The sequence below is a fragment of the Rhamphochromis longiceps genome, linkage group LG8, assembly GCF_057381845.1.
Source record: "Rhamphochromis longiceps isolate RC_006_pf linkage group LG8, R_longiceps_female_GT1.1, whole genome shotgun sequence".
NCBI classification, from domain to species: Eukaryota; Metazoa; Chordata; class Actinopteri; order Cichliformes; family Cichlidae; genus Rhamphochromis; species Rhamphochromis longiceps.
In genome coordinates, this window is record NC_140564.1 from 9,923,449 (window position 1) to 9,941,177 (window position 17,729).

Below are 17,729 nucleotides of genomic sequence, written 5' to 3' on the forward strand. Positions count from 1 at the left end.
ATTCTCCTTACCAGGCAGCTTCGATGGTAAGTTGACGTTTCCGTACTCTTCAGAGAAATGCACCCTTTCATTGAATGGGCACAGCAGACCCCTGGAGGTGAGGACGGGTACTGCGGTGTCTGAGTACTCCTGGCTAGAGGACGAGTGCTGCTTGATGAAAACCAAGTAACTCACAACCACAGGTGTAGGCTTTGACTTCAATGAAAAGGGTAAACAGAAATAAGAGAAAGAAGAAAGAAAATTCATCCAATTTTTTTTTAAAAAAGATCACTGATCTTTTTTTTTTTCTCATATTCATTTACAGTGTTTGTTACCTTCCATTTGTTGTTCCTTATTGTAGGGTAGATGTGCTGCTCCAGCAGCTCTTGAGGCTCTAGCTCGTGAACCCCAAGTCTTCTGAGCAGCTCATGAACCTGCTGACTTTCCAAAGGCTCCAAACAGCTCAGCAGGGACGGGTGAACCACACTGACATCCTTGTACAATGCAGCCAGTGGTCCTGTGAGAAGAAAAGTACAGGTTATATCACCAAACTGGTCACAAAAACAAAACCTACTGCATGCTCCTCATTTACTGTAGGGTTATATGTTATATAATAACCACCCTGTTTAAAGTTGAGTTCTTTTGAGTGAACCTTTTCATCAGACTCTAGAAAGTGTCACTCCAGTTCATTTCATTTCATTTCACAGACTCGCCCTTCAGAGACTCGCCTGTAACAGATGTGAAGAGAGGCAGAAGACTGCTGTTGTGGCAAAGTGCTAAATGTGGAAGACGTTTTTTCTGAACAGGCATCTAGTCTCATTTTGTCCTGGATTTGGGAAATACACAATTCTTGGTAAATGTTGAATTACTCATACACTGTCTTAATTTTTAACACAATACTACAATAAAACACAGCAACTACCTTTAAGTAAAGACCTCCAGTGACCTACTTTTCTTCCTTTTAAGGCTTGCATCTGAAGGAACGCTTTCCCACTGATCTCTGCGCTGCTCAATATTTCAGAAGAACACTGTGTTTAACTTCGCTGTCTCTCTAAACCCATCACACTCATCTCTGTTCACCTCGCCTTTGAGCAGAGCCTGAGGTTTATGCTGCACCGAGGCTGATTTAATCTACAATCACTGACCCGAAAAACCAGCTAGAGTAAAGATTTCACTCTGACTTTTATTATTTCCCCATCAACTTTCCAAACATTCTTTATTGAGTCTGTTTCCAGTGACAAAAGCTTTTCACAATTATGAATAGGAGCCTTGCACTCAAAATCATGTTTTTCACTAGCCAAGAATTTGTCAAACTTTATTGTTCTCAAACACCGGTGGTGTGCACTGGTGATTTAGTGCTCTTACATGAAGCAGTCGACCCACAGGAGGCAGATCAATGCCCAAAATCAAAGCCAGCCTTACTGTTAGTCCTCGTGCAAGACCATGCTTCTGGCAGCAAATCCTAAAATCTGAAACCTCACTGGTCACACACTTCCTGTCAGACTTACTACACAAGGCGAATTACTGTCCACAGTGTTCCTATATGCTAATTAACCAACACAGAAGCAGCCAGTTCATTTCAATAACAACCAATGCAATGCATCAAGAGCGGCACAAATTAGCAGGTCAGATGAGGTAAATCTACCAACAGCACAGGTTCAGCTGTGCGACTTCTAATGTGATGCAACTGTTTCTCTCTGGAAACGACACGGCAATTCGTACCAAGGAGCAGGAGTGGAAAAATAAACGTTCTGACACGAGTAGCACGAGGGAAATCTTCCTTCAAAAAGTGAGAGGGGCAGCATGAGGTCTTTAAGGCAGGAAAGGTTTATGTTTGGATGAAATATGGGAGCCCAGGTACAATGGAAGATTTATCCAGAGAAGAACTGCTTTATTAGAAACGACTTCCCTGTATTGACCTGAAATCTGTGTCTAACAGCTGACCTATAGGAAGGAACACGATTGATTATCAGATCCAGTGTACTATCTACTCTTTATATGTATTTTTGTTGCATTCATTTTTTAATGACTCACAACCAGCTGTGTTCTAGATAAATATGATGGATCTGCCTCCCAAATAAACATCTGGTGCAAAAAAGCTATTTTGTAATATTTTTTGGTCTTAAAACAATGGTGGAATTTTCTATAAACTTGATAAATTGATCCTTAGCAAGCCAGATGTCATTCTTTTAAATGCTCCCCTCCCCCTTTCTAAGGAAAGTAAGATATTTGTCTAATCTAAGCAATTTTGAAAGACAGACATTGGTGATGCTTTTGTGAGCCACAGATTCCAGAGAAAGACAAAGGCAGCAGAGGGAGAGGGGAACATGAACATTTTGGCTCCTTAAAGAAACACTAAACCACTTAGACTGCACATCTATTAAAGCCAGCAAGCTGCAGCGGCAGGATGCTTACATCAAAGTGTGAAAATCCATTATTCATGCTCGCCATTCTAAACGTCTGCTTTGGGTACCATCTTCAAATACGATGACGCACAACACAACACCGGTGCCGTTCCTCAATGCTTGTGCGAGCGTGCTCCGACCTGAGTGGCTACATGCCTGCTTATTCTTGGAAAGAGGTCAACTTCATCTGCAGACTGTACAAGTTTGTCATACACCTACTTGGCTAACCTGCATGTCTGAGTCAGAAGACAAAGCTACTGACGCAGATCCTTTTAACCTTTTCGAGAGCTCAGAGTCTTTCCCCCTATGCCATTTCTATATCTACTCAGACATTAAAAAAGAAAGTTTGAATGTGTTCTGTAGTCTGTTACCGTGTCTGTTTACCTAAGTGCCTTGATTCAAATGTACCAGGTAATGCACTGTGCTATTTTTTACTCAGTTTATGAAGCTCCACAACAATTTCCAGCTTTGCAAGGATTTCCTGGCTGAGGTTTGTGAGCACAGATGGAGAGTGTTACATGTGCACTTCTCACCGTCAACAAGGTGATACTTATTTATCCGTTTTTGTTTCTCCTACATCAGTTTGTTACATTTTTAGAAAATGAAAACCTGTGAAAGCGTACTGTTCTATATTCTCACTGCTTTCCTTTCTCCATCTCTACTGCTGGTTCACTGTTTTTTGTTTTGTTTTTTTCACGCTTGTTTTAGCAAAGTGCAATCATCACATGCGTATCTATAAATTCTCTGCAGGTGCAGAGCAATTATCTGCACCAAAGCAGCAAAAACACAGAGACATTGCTGCTGACTCTTTCACAATTCTTCTTTAATTCTACATGCAGCTGTACACTGTATGCTGGGCCTGTCTTTTTATCACAATACTGCAGCTATTCATCTGTTAAGAAACAGTATTAAAATATGCAGTAGTTTTAGTTTTACTTATGTATGTAAAACACAAGCTGATGTGGCCATTGTGAGGTTGCCTATTTCTTTGTGGATTATACTTTTAAAGCCTTTTACTCTTCACATTGGTTTTAGGAGCCAGAAGTTGCCATATTTGGATATGAGTGTGCAAGGCTAAGTTCTCAGCTAATGTTAGCAAATTTGTTTAGCAACCATTGAAAGAAGAAAACAAGCTAGGTATACAGCTAGGAACTAAAGGCGCTTGTCCTTGTGTCAGTACCATAATAGCATCCACTTTTTTACTCACTCCATATTTCAAGCTGAAGCTGTTAGTATTTGGTCAGTGCAATGTAGTTTTTTTTTTTGTATAGTCAAAGATATCGCATTTAGAACAGCACTTGGAGTGATAAGCTATCAGCTAACAGGTTAATTTAACAAGTGCACAGAGACACATATTTGCAAATTATAGCAAAGTAACAGTACGTGAAATAAACAGCTCCACACACTGCAGAACTCACATTTCCTCATTTATTGCCTCTAGTAGTGTATGATGTTCAAGCACATCGTGTAAGAATCGTTTAACCTTTTCTATATTAAAAAATAATAACCCCCACACAGTTGTTAGAGGGGCTGAAATTAACTTTTAAGAAAGCAAGTGCTATTTTTACCTGCCTGTAAAAATGCCTGCCTGTTTTTATGCTAAAAGTAGAAAATGGAATGCCTTGCTTTTGGAGCAGCCTCTAGTGGCCATTGGAGGAAGTGAAGCTGTTTGGATTTCTGCAAGCTTCACTTTTCAGCCCCAAACTTTAGGCTTTTCCTATTCTATTCTTTGACTTAAAGCAAGGCAAAGTTATTTCAGAAGGAGGCACATAATCAAGATATCAGTTTGCAATTTAATCACCGATCACATTTCACAGATCAAGCCTCTTAGCCACTACATACTGCCACTAATAGAGTTATGAAGTCAGAGTATTACCTGTCTGTGCTTGAGCTTTCTTTTTCTTGGTCTTGCTCTCTTCCAATGGAAAGAACACTCCTTCCACACTTAGTGCCACCGCACGTCCGTCAGCTAGAGGGATTATGGGTAGCTCTCTGAGCGTCTGCAGGATGGAATCTGCCTCTCCGTATCCATGCTCCAGAGCTCGGAAGTTACAAACCAGCAGCCTGGCCAGCTGATGTAGACCTGCATCTGAAAGTAACACAATTCAATTCAATTTTATTCATATAGCGCCAAATCACAACAAAAGTCGCCTCAAGGCGCTTCATAGATACAGAGAAAAACCCAACAATCATATGACACAGTCTGGTGTTCAGATTTGCCATTACATAGGCAGAGAAAACATCAGTTTGTTTCTACTGAATGAAAAAGAAACAAAATGGAATATTTAAAGTTTAGCCATTTATTATAATGACAATATAACTATGCAGCATCATATTGCCCTCACTGTGAGATGCCAGTGTTGCTCTGCACACACCTGAATGGATACCTCCTACTGTCATCAGCTCCTTGGCCATGGCTGTGGTTACTATGGTAACATCCGTTCCCCGCAGGTATCGGACTCCCAGGTGAGTGAGCAGGGAGGTGGGCGGTGCTGGGCTTAGATCCGGATGCAGATAGGACAGAGACAGATGCTTTTCCAGCTCACCTCCACCAATCACTTCCCGTATCACAGGGTCCTGACAGACGGCCACCTGGGAGGGCAGCTTGTACACAATCTTACCATCTGAGAGAGAAAGCAGAGGAATGTTTACAGTGTTACAGGGAAGAAATAATCTTTCATATTTCTTTGACATGCTCCTGTTTGTGCTCTGGTCTAACCCCAGCTCAACCTGTTTGGTTTTCCGTTTTTACCTTTACCTGAGCTGGTTAAACTTGTGTTGACTCAATGGAAATATCCTCTGGCTCACTCAACATTTTACTTGCATCTTTGTTTAAAACAGGTTTACCCGTGTCTGTGTCTGTATGCGAACTGTAATCAGTGCTTCACTGGTCTCTAGTCAAGTCCTTGCTTATTCTAAGAATGCTGTCATTTTTAAAAAAAAGCCAGCCTTGAATCTTTTCTTCTTAGCACTTACACATTAATCTCCAGTTTATTATTTCTTGCAAACATTTTATAAAAGCTTGTAGCTCACGAGCTGACAGATGTTCTGGATAAATGCAGTATTGGGGTGATCCAGTCTGGCTTTTGCATTGCTCATCTTACTAAAACAGCTCCTCTTTAAAGTGACACTTTGACCTATACTCGTAAAAAACTAAATTCTGACCACCAGGTTTTGTCGATAGCCTGAGATATTGGGTTCGGGCTGGTATCGGGCTCCGCTTTGGTTGATTGATTCTCCTCATATCTGCCTGAATGATCCTTTTCTGTGTCCTGTTCCACTTCTCTTGCCTACAGTGTGCCGCAGGGTTCCATTTTGGGGACCTTATTGTTTATGTTAGATCTGCTCCCTCTTTAGGACACTCTGAGGTTATTTCTTGTTCCTTTTGACTCAGCTTTAACTTTAAATGAAGTGAAATCTTTGGTTCATTTGAGCTTTTTTCATTCAAGAAATATTCCCAAATTGAGTTAATCTGTATCACACTCTGCATTAGAAATTGTTGGTCTTGCTTTCATTTTTCACATCTAGTTTTAGTTTTTAGTTTAGTTTTATAATACCTGAACTGAGAGTAGGCAGGAAGGATTTGCCCTTGAGCAGCTGAATGATCTGCCCGGCAACAGGCTTGAAGAAGTCCAAAACCTCGTCAGACAGGGGGATAAACTGAAGGAACTGGCACAGGCCCTTCAGTCCCTTGAACTCTGGGTGATTCTGGAACAACGAGAAGATGGAATATGACATAAAAGAAAAAGCTCTCTTCAGACGGAGACACAACCAAGATCTAATATTAGCCTAATAATACTTTATGTTCTAGACTTTTTCTTTAGTTACCTCAGCTACAAAAAGAACCAAGCCTTTATTGGAAATAGACAGACCTGTAATTTCCTGCTACATACCAAATCTGCATATTATCAGATTTCATAAACTTCAGTGCTCAGAATTTATTTTACACAGTAATGTATCAAATATGCAGTTTTAACGCTCTCTTCTAATAGAATGATTTAATGTATCTGCTAATAATTTCTGGTTAGTATGACTGAGCAAATTTTCAAATTTTATCCTCCTGCCCAGATACGTCACAGTAAACGATCCTTAAATCATATTTTCTAAATCAACTTGCATATTAGTTTCTAATGATTTCATACTGCAACATAATGTGCATACACATTCCATGTATCATATAATATTGCACTTTCTTGGTTATTGTTCTCTATTTCTGCAGCTATGTCTTACAGTGAAGACATCCATGGCCTGGAGGAAGAGCTGTGCTATTTCAGACCGGAGCCACTGGTTCCAGGAGCTGTCTCTGTCAACATCTTCACGAGAAGAAGGGATGTCAAAATCACCTAAACAAGAAACGGACATCAGTTATTGACTGCACTTGTTCTTCACCCAACGGCGCCCGTGAATAAACTGCTCTCATCTCCACTCTCACCTTGGATGATAAAACGGAAGCCAAAACTGCGAAGGGGCAGGTAAGCAAACACGGGCTGCTTCTGAGGCTGGCACACAATGTTACTTCCTGTGGAGTCGCTGCCAAGCTGGAAAGCCAGAGCGAGCTCGGTCGACTCTACATCCTCTTTGATCTGAAGGAGGCACAAATCAATGTCACAACAGAGCCAACAACTTGCTAACAGGCTGACTTCTTGCACAAATGGGTTTGCAAAAAGTGAGGCCACTGGAAAAAAAGAGAAGAAAATCAAGAGCACAGCGTGTCTCAAATAGCCTCTGTCACTCAGCTTTGCTCATTCTCTTACATAACCTAACTGCAGATAACAGGACGCTGCCTCTGGGAAATAAAAGAAGGAAAACAGCTGAAGGAGTAAGAGCAGGTATTACTGAACCCTTTCAGCCAGACAGATCATTAAAATCAGCTCGGTGGTGTTTGAAAATACTATCCAGTGAATAAGTTTTCATAAAGTCTGATGGAAACCCGAGAAAAGACATTTGAGGAGCAGAACGATCAACACTCATATTTACAGGAGTACATCAGAGAAATGCAAATCCACAGCAGATTTTATTTATGCCCCAGGAGGGATGGAATATAGGAACAGATGGTTAGTTGTTGTTCTGAAATCCAAATATGATATGTGCGCCTGAAAAGTTGTGGGAGTTAGCTTGTGTGCATCACCTTCTTGGGCTTCAGTGTGGTTTTGACCACTAGCCAGCGCTCGGTACCCTCCGAGTGTTCCACCTCGAGCACATTGTGATTGAGATCTTTACGAGTCATCGTCATGAAACGCTTCTCACTCTGCACATAGACACAATAAATACAGTAGCAACAAGGTCTTTTATTCCTAATCCATTTAGGTGGGTTTATGTGCAAAAACACACATGTGCAAGCGCTTGCTGTTGACTTACCTGATTGTAGATGGTGATGGAGCGTAGTCGATGCAGGAAGAGCAGCAGCGAAGGGTGCACGTCATGAAACAGGTTCCTGGTCTGATGGCTCTCAGTCCGGAGAGGAAGGCTGATCTTAGTGGTCCAGCTGAAAAGAGAAGAAGACAAAAAATTAGACCATGGGTCTAATGTGAGCAGCAGACTGCTAATAAAGTTAAACAGATGTTTTGGCTTCCCCATAACCAAACTAAATTACCTGTATTATAACAATAAACAAGGAATACAACTATTTATACTAGAGTGGGGACATAAACAAAGAGGGTCAGACTCTGACGCAGGGCAAATTATCGTGAGACCACGCTTGCAAAAAGCAGAGGAACGTTTAGCAGCTGACCTACAAACAATGTGCCAATTTATGCACACAGACACAGTCAGCGTTTCAGCGATCCACTGAGAGCCCCACAGATTACAGGGCAACAAATGAGCAGACCTGACCAAGAAGCTGACAATGCAGATGCCGTTTGTTACTTTGGATCTCACAAACATGAAGTATGTAGGGAGATGACGGTAAAGATGGGTTTTAGCTGCACTCTGTAGTGTAGTTTATCACAACTGTGTAATATTGAACTCCAAAGTTAAAATAAGAGGTTTGTTTTTAGAAACAGCTCCAAGAAAAGCACTGGTGTAAATACTGAAACTGGTAACAGATCAATTCAATTTAGCTGATCGACTCTCAGGGTACTGGGATCAATAAGTCATCTGACCTGTGCTGATTTATGTCCCTCAGCTGTGGATCCAGAGGCCTCGTATCTTCAGTCCAGTGGGGGAGGATGTATCCCATGGGGCCACAGTTCTTGTCAAAGTGCAAGTGGAAGCCATTGGAATGAATCTCAGGACAGTCTGTGACCTTAAACACTGACTTGAAGCCAATGCCCTTCTGTCCTGTACGAAGTAAAACAGGAGAACGTCATTTGTCTATGTGGTTTTAAGTTCTCCAACACTACACACAAAAAATTTAAATTCCTTTACACAGTTGTAACGGTGGAAGAACGAAAGAGTTACCAATGTATCCATATTTGTGTTTTCCCTTAGTGCTGCGGCCTACATCACAAATAGCCCGAATGTTCTTCTCCTGGAAGCCGGTTTCATTGTTGAGGACAGTGATACAGTCTCGCTCCACCATAAAAGCCAGCGCTGGAACAACACCAGGCTCTGCCGGGTAACTGTTGTCGTCGGCATTCTGAAAGAAAGGAATACAAAGAGTTCGGAGGATATTGGACAAAATTCAAATCAAAATACTAAAGCAAAGAAGTTTCCTTTCATAGAATTTTAGACCCACAATCAAACTGCTGTTTTTTGTTTTACAGATCTTTGAAAACTATTTTTATCCTTCCTGATTTCTTATTTTTTCTTATTTGTCACACCGGCCACGTTTCGGTTCATCAGACAATTTTTAAGATCCACCAAATTTACCCACTCTCAACAGTATTGCTTTAGTTTCCAAACATTAAGCTCATGTCAAAGCATCTCAATCGGATTTAACTCAGGACTTTAACTAGGCAACGCTAAAACCTTCATTTTGGCCTTTTTTAGCCAATCAGAGGTGGACTTGCAGGTGTGTTTCAGATGATTTCCATACTGTATTACCCAAGTGCCTCAAGACAAGTGAGGCCTGCACTTCTTTAGAAGTTGTTCTGGGTTTTTATGATCTATAATCTTGATTTAAAAACTGCATATTGTATTAACTCGGGTTATCTTCGTATAATCTTAAAATACGTTTGATGATATGAAACCTGAAAGTGTGACAAATATAAAAAATCTAAGAAATCAGGATGGAGAAACTCCTGGAAGCTTCTGATAAACACGTTCAGATTTCTACCTGAATGAGCTCCAGGACAAAGTGTGTGTCCTTGCTGTAGAGTTCAGTGGAGAGGCGGTCTAAGCTGCGGCCCAGTCGCTCCTGGTGGACCTGCATCAGTTTCTGGCCTTCAGCTGTCAGTTTCACTCCGATGCCAAACTCACTTTTCCTGTCAGAGAAAGAGGAGACCAAAAAAGAGTGACAGAGCAGCCACAACCAAATCATGACACTTAAACGGACAGAGCAGTTATGGATAAAGGTGACAAACCTGATGTCTTCAATGATGGCTCTCTGGATTGTGTCCTCGGACTCACAGCTGTCACCCTCTTTTTCATCTCCGTCAGACATTTTGAGCTGTTCCTCGCCCTGGCCTCCTTCAGCGTCGCTGCTGACGTCTGATATCTCTCCGTTAGGCACCGAGGCCAACTCATACAGCTGCTCTTCATCCTCTTCCTCCTCCTCAGCCTCTATGTCTTGCTCATCGTTGACTTAAAGAACACATTTGGTAAAAGATGTCAAAAATGGAAGCAGATTATAATTTGTCACAGTATGAAAACAGTAATAAAGTTCAAAATCCTGCAGTGGAGAGCCACTTTCAATCACCTTGGTGTGGGCTGTGGTACAGCTGGGAGGATTCAAAGCTGTTGTCCATGATGTTATCCTCAAGAAAGTCATCTTCACTCATGTTGAGAGCTGACAGACTGCTGCACTCAGAATCTGTCAAATTAGACTGAAGACATAAGAAAGGTAAGAAGAATAAGTTAATAACAGAAATATGCTGCTGAGCAACAGTGTGCAACATTACAACTAGTAGACAACATTGTTGAGCATTTCTTCACATTTCTGTATTTTTACTGCTTTGTACTTTCCACACAATTCAAATAATTAATTAATAAATTTACTGTGCTGTCACTGACCAATCAATCTAATCAATGTGACTTAATGGCACCTCATTGGTTAGCGCTGTTTCCTCACAGCAAAATGGATCTGTGAGGAGCTCCACATTTTTATACTGCATGATTCAAAGTTCAAAATAAACCTTAGTAATTTAATAGTGGGCCTTTGTGTAGCCGTCCAGTTAATCCACTGTCTGAAACAAGCTGATTTCCCTTTAATTGTACATTTTCTAATTACCCTCTGCAGAATTTTAATAAAACCACCAGGAGGCTGCTCACGTGCAAACAGCCAGAGTTGCGTGCCTAAAATGACTTGCATCAGGAATATCACTGAAATCTACGAACAAGTATTTGGGCCGTGTTAAGAAAAAAAATTATTATCGACCTTTTTGAGAATAAGGTCGAAATTGTATTTCGAAAAAAAAAAAAAAGTAGAAATGTGGAGATTACAGTTGTTGTCTCAATACAAACTGCCACAGCTGCCCTGGGAGTAAAATCAAACTTCAGAATCGTTTTCAGTAACAAGGAAGGAAATGATTTCTCTTCAGAACGTAAACATATTGTGTGATGAGAATAAGGATGCAGAAAAACAGAAAAACACACGAATGTAGGAGAGTGGATTTGTACAAAATGAACAGCCTGGTAATGGACAGATGCAGTTATGATAGTTATGGATGTGCAACCAAGACGATGTATGTACAAGTTGGCTGATCAGTTTGTTTAACAGTGCATTTTGTAGAGGGTTATATGTAGATGCAGTAATCTCCACATTTCAACCTTTTTCTCTAAATACATTTTAGTGTTTAATCTGGAATTTCAAATTCATTTTGAAAATGATTAACTAATTTTTTTTTCTTGACGTGACTCTGTCCTAGAAATCATACAAGAGTCAAGAGTGGAGAAAAAATGTCTAGAAATCCAGGTTTTTGGCTCACGGGACCTATTTTATATACATTCTATTCAAACGTTAGCTATCCAGCAGTTTACATCTGCCCTTTAAGAAGTCTCTGATGCAGAAGAAAATATAGATATCTCCTATATCTAGTGATAATAAGTCTCAATTCTGAACCTCAAGAGTTCCTTTTGCGCAATAAAAATGTTTAAACATTGCTGCTTTGTCGTGGCAGCAGGTCTTTGGCATTATACCCTTAAAAAAAAGCAGACTTTCCACTAGAACCAGTTCTTATATGTTGCTTTTTTCCCCTTTTTTGTGTTTTTCTCTTACTATTACTGCTTACTTTACAACTCAGCTATCATATACCGCATGCCATTTTTTATGTTATTTGAGCAGCAGTGAGATTCCAGTATACTCTAAATACATAGTCCATAACTTTGTGGATTGATGTTGTGCTGATATATGTCACTGACAAAAAGGACTCTTCAATTCCAGTGTAATGTATAAGCTACATTTATAGATTCCCTCGCTTGTGTTCTGACCTTGGCTTGGTCCACAGGTGCTGAGTATGTGTTACAGCTCTGGCTTTGAGGTGGGTTCAGCTTTTTCTCGTAGTCTTTGATCCAGTCTGGGATGCCTAGAAGGATGCCCAAACGATGCAGACAGTTCATGTACCTCGGCTCCGACTGAGCCACGGTCATCAGGACCCGTTTAGATTTGGCCTGGCCCAGGACACGGGAGAAGGGCTCCAAAAACACCTGGAAGAACATAAATGCCAGAATTTTAAATGCACATGACCGTGATGTTTGATTACACATATTTGTTATGTACATTGTATTGTACAAATTGTTGCAAAGCAAAAAGAGACAAGATGTTGCAGACAACTTGAGAGAGCTTTAGCTCTGAGATGTCCAACAAGCCATCTAAGTCTGTGGTTGGCATGACAACTGAATAACAGCCTCCTCTTCAGCGATTTAGCTGAACAAACTAAATTCAGAGGCTAAAGCTGCCCACTCATGTGTTCCAGGACACACTGAAATGTTGTCACATGTTCCCTTTTTGTTGGTTGAAAGCTGTTTACTGGAATCATCAACACATAGTGCCAGCATCGATGTCCAATAACACTAAATATGATCAAGGGTTTATGTTGTGCCAAAGAGCACAAACTAATCAAAACATCAACTAGATTTCAGTTGGATATAAATATATAACATATCAGATGTTGAATTTCTAGCCTTCTGCAGAAGACATGAGATGCATTTTTCAGCATCCACTCCTGACCTGCAGCAGAAGAGCCTGACAGGTTCTGGTGGGGATTCGTGTGAGACACTCCAGGAGGAACTTGGCAACTTTGTCGTAACATGACACATCCTCCTCAGCCATGGACAAATCTAAATGACACAAATTCTGTTAGTCCAGTTGTGCTTTACTCTTTTCTATGGAGCAAAATGATTTTCCATCATCTATCCTGTTAAATACCTACCTTCTTTAGCCACAGCTGCTGCCAGAGAGCTTTGCATGTGGTTGCTCAGGAGGGCTATGGGAGCATTAACTATTCCGTCAGCTACCACCATGGACACAAGGTGGCCAGCTATGCCCACAGGATCGAGGGCCGTAGTGGCACTAGAGAAGTGCTTGTCTCCTGTGTCTGTGGTGACCCTAAACAGCACACCGGGGGTGACCTCTAATGCTGCTAGGCCTGTATTACCTGTGCAGTAAGTAAAACATGAAATCACCCATTAGTTGTTGATGCCTTTGTATTACTGCTAATTGCTCAAGAGGACACATCAAATTTAATTATCAAAGCCTGAATACCCAAATGATGCAGACAGCTTATGTGTCTCGGTATGGAAGAGGATTACGGCAACTAGGAAAAATACAAATGGGCACGTCTTCTTTTTCTTTTCCGCAATCAACTTCTGTTGTTTTTAATTCAAATTCTGAATTATTTTTTTCTCAGAATTCAGAATTCTGAAATATTTCTCTTCTGTGTTTTTCAACTTCTGTTGTTTTTATTCAGCTTCTGTTTTTTTTAAATTCAACTCATCCCATTTTCATTCAAATTCTGAAATGAAAACATCATGAAAAGATGATGTAATCAAATTAGTACTCAGTTATCTAAAATTTGCTTTCGAGGTTGCTGGCTTTTTTAACTGTTCCAACACTAAACAATAAAAGAGACACTAGATTCTATATGTCGTAAGAAATGTGATTTAGTTAACTAAAAATAACTGCGAACCAAAACTAGAAAAGCATTTTTATTAACTAAAATAAAACAAAGTAGCAAAGTAACTAACAGTAATGGTTTTGCAAAGTCCTTGTTAATTTGGTAAATACTTTATCACAGCTCTTCTGATGAGGCTGTAACGGACGTGCTTATTGAGACTTTGGATGTCTGAATGAATGTGAGTCAATTGCTTCCATAATGTTCTCTTTTTTTTATTCTAATATCCATACTGATCTCTGGCATTTATTCTCCATATAATAACACTACAAATGTCTAATAAAAATTAACAACTGACTAAACTACAATTAAACATCTTCAAAAGCTAAAGTGGAAAAACCAAACCAAAAGGTGAAAGGATAAATGTTTCTCTGTGCAATGTGAGACACAGTGGTGGTCATCCTGTCCTTTAATGTTAAAACTTAGAATATGCAAACTAAGGCCTTCAACAAATAAGGTTATATTTATCTTAGTAAGAGCTTGCAGGAGCTCAAAGTGCAGGACCCAACTGCAGCACAGCCGTAAAAGTGGGAGCAGCTGTGTGTGGCACTGCTGCAGTTTTCAGCTACACTTGTTGTTGCAGTCACAGCAGTGCTCACTCTGTGTCTTCCACATTTATTTTAAAGTATGTAACTTAATCTAATCATCTTTTTATTTTACAGTGTGTAGTCATGTTTATGTTGAAATGAGTGCACTGGTACGGTTAGTTACGTCTCACCTTGTATCGACTGCCCTCTTGTGGACTTAATGTGATAATCAAACATGATTTCTACACACGTTTGGCACTTTTTGACAGCAGAAACAAACATTTTTTATTTATGTCTTTAAATCGAAACAAGGCTTTGTTTGTACATAATTAGCTGAACTGAATGGCAGAAGGTAAAAATAATGCACTCTATATTACCAAGGATTCATTCTGGATTCAGTCTACACATATACCGTATCACTGAACGACGTACCGTTTTATCAACTCATTTTACACCGATCACTGGTTTATGGGAAATGGGACACCTTGTATATGGTTAAGTTACATTTAAGCACTCAAAGTGCTTTCTACAACATGCCTGAGTTAGCTGACTCAGGAATACGGTATGCTGTAGCTCAGCAAGTATGACCTGCTATATCTCCTGAGCTACAGCCACTCCATACATCACATTTTGTTCAGTTTAAAAAGTCTAAAAATGGTCATGTTCAAAGCAATATGCCTCGTGCCTACCTGCATTTTTTTCAATGAATTCCTTGAGGGAGCCGTGAAGGGGTTTAAAGATCAGCTCCCACTGGCTCCACTCACTTAAATCCTCCAGCAGAGGGCAGGAGAGCAAGCTGGCCAGGGCCTGATCCTTGGACATTTCACCAAGCCGACCCACTGACTCAAATCCACCTTCAGCACTGTTCATGGATGTGAAAGACAGAAGAATAAAGGCAACTGACATGAAAACTGGACCTGTCAAATGATGGGGAGTTTATCTTTAAGTTATTCATCCTCCCATAAGGTTTTCTCATTTTAAAGGGGACCTAGCATGCTCACTTCCAGCTCTACATATTTATTGTTGGACTCTACATGTCCAGGCAGAGCGGCTTTGTTTGATTCAGAGTTCATAGCAATCCTTATTTATCTTAATACTAAGCCTTGGTACAGTGTGTCTGAATCAAGCCATTTCACCATGTCTCCATTTAAGGCTGCTGTCCCTTTTAGCTAACCTCTTCTAATTAGCTTCTCCTCACAAACAGAAGGTTTGAACAGCAGGTGGGTGGAGCCTCTCACTGACACACCGTGCCAGAAGTAAAAAAACAAACAAAGCCTGAGTTTTTGCCTCCACCACTCTTACAGATATACAATAAACATAAGGAAAAGCATAACATTACAAATCCTTCCCATATACTGAGGTGCATTTCTGTCTGTCTGGTGATAGGCTTCTAACCTTGATTTGCCTTGTTTAGCAAACAGGGCTGATTCATAGCAGACTGGGCTCAGTCCTCCTCCACCCAGTGCTTTTTGGCGTTGGACCAGGTCAGCCAGTCTGTGCAGAGGACCATGCCCCAAGTCACGACTGTCCCGGACCCCATAGTGAGACCTCAGTGCTGACTCAATGTAGGAGAGCTGAGGAAACACAGTTGCAGTGTAGTTTTAGAACATCTACTGTGAAAAAAGGTTGCTGTATCTGTGTCTGTTTTTATGACTCACTTCATCTGGATCAGTGGAGGCTACGTCGCCGCACTGTTTGATGAACTCAAAAACATCTTGTTTGGAGGGTCTGAAGCCACTGCCGGCTCGCTCCATGCTGCTGCCCAGAATCAAGGTGGACCCCACTGTGTCCTGCAGCAGCTGTACACAACCAGATGAGAGACACTGAATTTGGATGATTTGGTGCAACTTGTTATCTCCTTATTATGACCGCAAATTCTTTTGCTTTGTTAATTTGGTCCCATACCTGTGATTTGCAGAGTTAAAGTAAATCAAAAATGAGAGAACTACCTGAATGTTGTTCACCAAAAACTCCAGGAAGCTGCCTTTCTCTAAAGACAGGAAGTCTTTCACGTGGAAGTGTTCAGACAGTTTTTTCTCCAAGGAAGCAATGTGTGCCAAAGTGATAGCTGAGTTCTGAGCAGCCAGTTTGTCCCTTAGATACTGCTTCACTTTAGCTGAGAAATAGAGAGTAGAAATGTGCATTTGCCATTTAAAAATATAACAGATTCATGTTTAGGATAGGATAAGCTAATATATGTGTAACATCTTGCGTTAGAAACCTTCGCTTGGGAGAGATTTGGTGGATTTGTCCTCTGGTTTAGTTTTTTCCGTGGGTTTGGAGGTCTTGTCTTTGGGCACTAGGTCGTGTGGAACAGCCAGGGATCCCCCACAGATGGCCAGCTGAAACAGAGCTGTTTCCAGCCGATTACCTGACACCTGCAGCAGGAAGTTCTGGACGTGCTGGATCAGAAAACAAATAGAGCATTGTGTCACAGGAGCGCAGAAATAAAACAGGCACACCTAGCTTCTCTGTTGCTTCTCTCTCTGCTCAGAGCAAACACAGACTTCAATCTCGTGTGTGCCATTACTGTGTGTGGATGCTGTTTATTATATCTAAGAACTGACTCTGAAAAAAACAAACAAACTAGAAAATCTTTTCCAAAAGTCTAGTTTTTCTGATAAATGTGGACGGTGTGAAATCTGAAACCTGCTTTGCTATTACCTGCCAATTTGGACTAACACATTTCCAGCACAGTCTTGTCTTTGTTTTTGTTTTTCACTTGTCTGTTCTGGGGCAGAATGTGAGGTCTCGCTTGGTTTACAGCAAATATAATAGAAACACAGGCATAGTTTGGGCACTGATGCTCAATGTAAGAATTGGTGTGTGTTTACTTTGAGTAACAATCCCACAACTCTGTGTTTTTTCCATTCGTTTTTTCATATACAAGAGGTGAAAACCACCTTTTCCATGGAGTATGTGTCACTGATAATTCCTGTAAAATGATCCACAGTAGGTTGGTTTCTCTGATGAAAACCGGCAACAGCGCATAATTACTATATATAGACAGCACTGCAGGCCAGTAGGCCAGTCTTTTACAGGCCTCATGTATTATCTTACTGGTCTGCAGAAAAAACAAAACATCTACTAGTATTTTAAGTACTTTAGATGCCATCTTAATTTATAATCAAACAGCATTACTAATTACTATACTTCTATCTTATATGAATAATCCAAATCTGTAAATTATATAGAAACTACATTCTTAAAATAACAAAATAATAGATCACTAATAGAAAGAGAGGGGAATAGGTGCTCTCAGCAGGCAGCAAAGTGCACCTTCATATGTCATGTTATGTTTTTGAGTTTATGGACTTTTGTTTTGTTGGTGTAACTTTTTTTGGGCATTTATTCAACGGTAGAGCAGTTAAGAAAGACAGAGAAATGGGGAAAAGACACACAGCAAAGGGCCCCGGGTCAGAAGCAGGGCACATCCCGGACAGGTCACCAGCCTGCTGCAGGTCTTCTTCATGTATTTAGTTTCTAGTTCCTGGTTGTACTTGGGTTTAGTTCTACTCTTAGTGATTGTTTTTTCTTCCTCGTGTGTCACTTCCCCTGTATTGTTCATTTGTGCATCTGTGTTTCCCTGTTCAGTTATCACTGCTCAC

At 40.6% G+C, this 17,729-nt stretch overlaps 1 protein-coding gene and 1 long non-coding RNA gene across 6 annotated transcripts in view; one reads left to right on the forward strand and one right to left on the reverse strand.

Annotated features, from left to right (window-relative positions):
• LOC146663075 (uncharacterized) overlaps positions 1-17,729 on the reverse strand; it is a 45,959-nt gene that overhangs the window by 17,691 nt on the left and 10,539 nt on the right. For all 5 annotated transcript variants that reach the window (XM_085415683.1, XM_085415682.1, XM_085415685.1 and 2 more), the window contains exons 9-30: positions 16,343-16,523; positions 16,071-16,237; positions 15,780-15,920; positions 15,517-15,695; positions 14,811-14,983; positions 12,854-13,078; positions 12,652-12,761; positions 11,913-12,128; positions 10,183-10,309; positions 9,848-10,067; positions 9,601-9,748; positions 8,784-8,961; positions 8,486-8,663; positions 7,743-7,869; positions 7,513-7,632; positions 6,817-6,967; positions 6,615-6,727; positions 5,942-6,092; positions 4,760-5,008; positions 4,261-4,473; positions 315-496; positions 12-195 (exon numbers count right to left, since the gene is read on the reverse strand). In XM_085415683.1, the coding sequence (XP_085271809.1) occupies positions 12-195; positions 315-496; positions 4,261-4,473; positions 4,760-5,008; positions 5,942-6,092; positions 6,615-6,727; positions 6,817-6,967; positions 7,513-7,632; positions 7,743-7,869; positions 8,486-8,663; positions 8,784-8,961; positions 9,601-9,748; positions 9,848-10,067; positions 10,183-10,309; positions 11,913-12,128; positions 12,652-12,761; positions 12,854-13,078; positions 14,811-14,983; positions 15,517-15,695; positions 15,780-15,920; positions 16,071-16,237; positions 16,343-16,523 (3,733 nt within the window). The remainder of the gene's footprint in view (positions 1-11; positions 196-314; positions 497-4,260; positions 4,474-4,759; positions 5,009-5,941; positions 6,093-6,614; positions 6,728-6,816; positions 6,968-7,512; positions 7,633-7,742; positions 7,870-8,485; positions 8,664-8,783; positions 8,962-9,600; positions 9,749-9,847; positions 10,068-10,182; positions 10,310-11,912; positions 12,129-12,651; positions 12,762-12,853; positions 13,079-14,810; positions 14,984-15,516; positions 15,696-15,779; positions 15,921-16,070; positions 16,238-16,342; positions 16,524-17,729) is intronic.
• Positions 398-1,818, forward strand: LOC146663076 (uncharacterized). Its single transcript, XR_014913000.1, has 3 exons — positions 398-516; positions 687-832; positions 946-1,818. It is a non-coding gene; the product is annotated as an uncharacterized LOC146663076 (long non-coding RNA).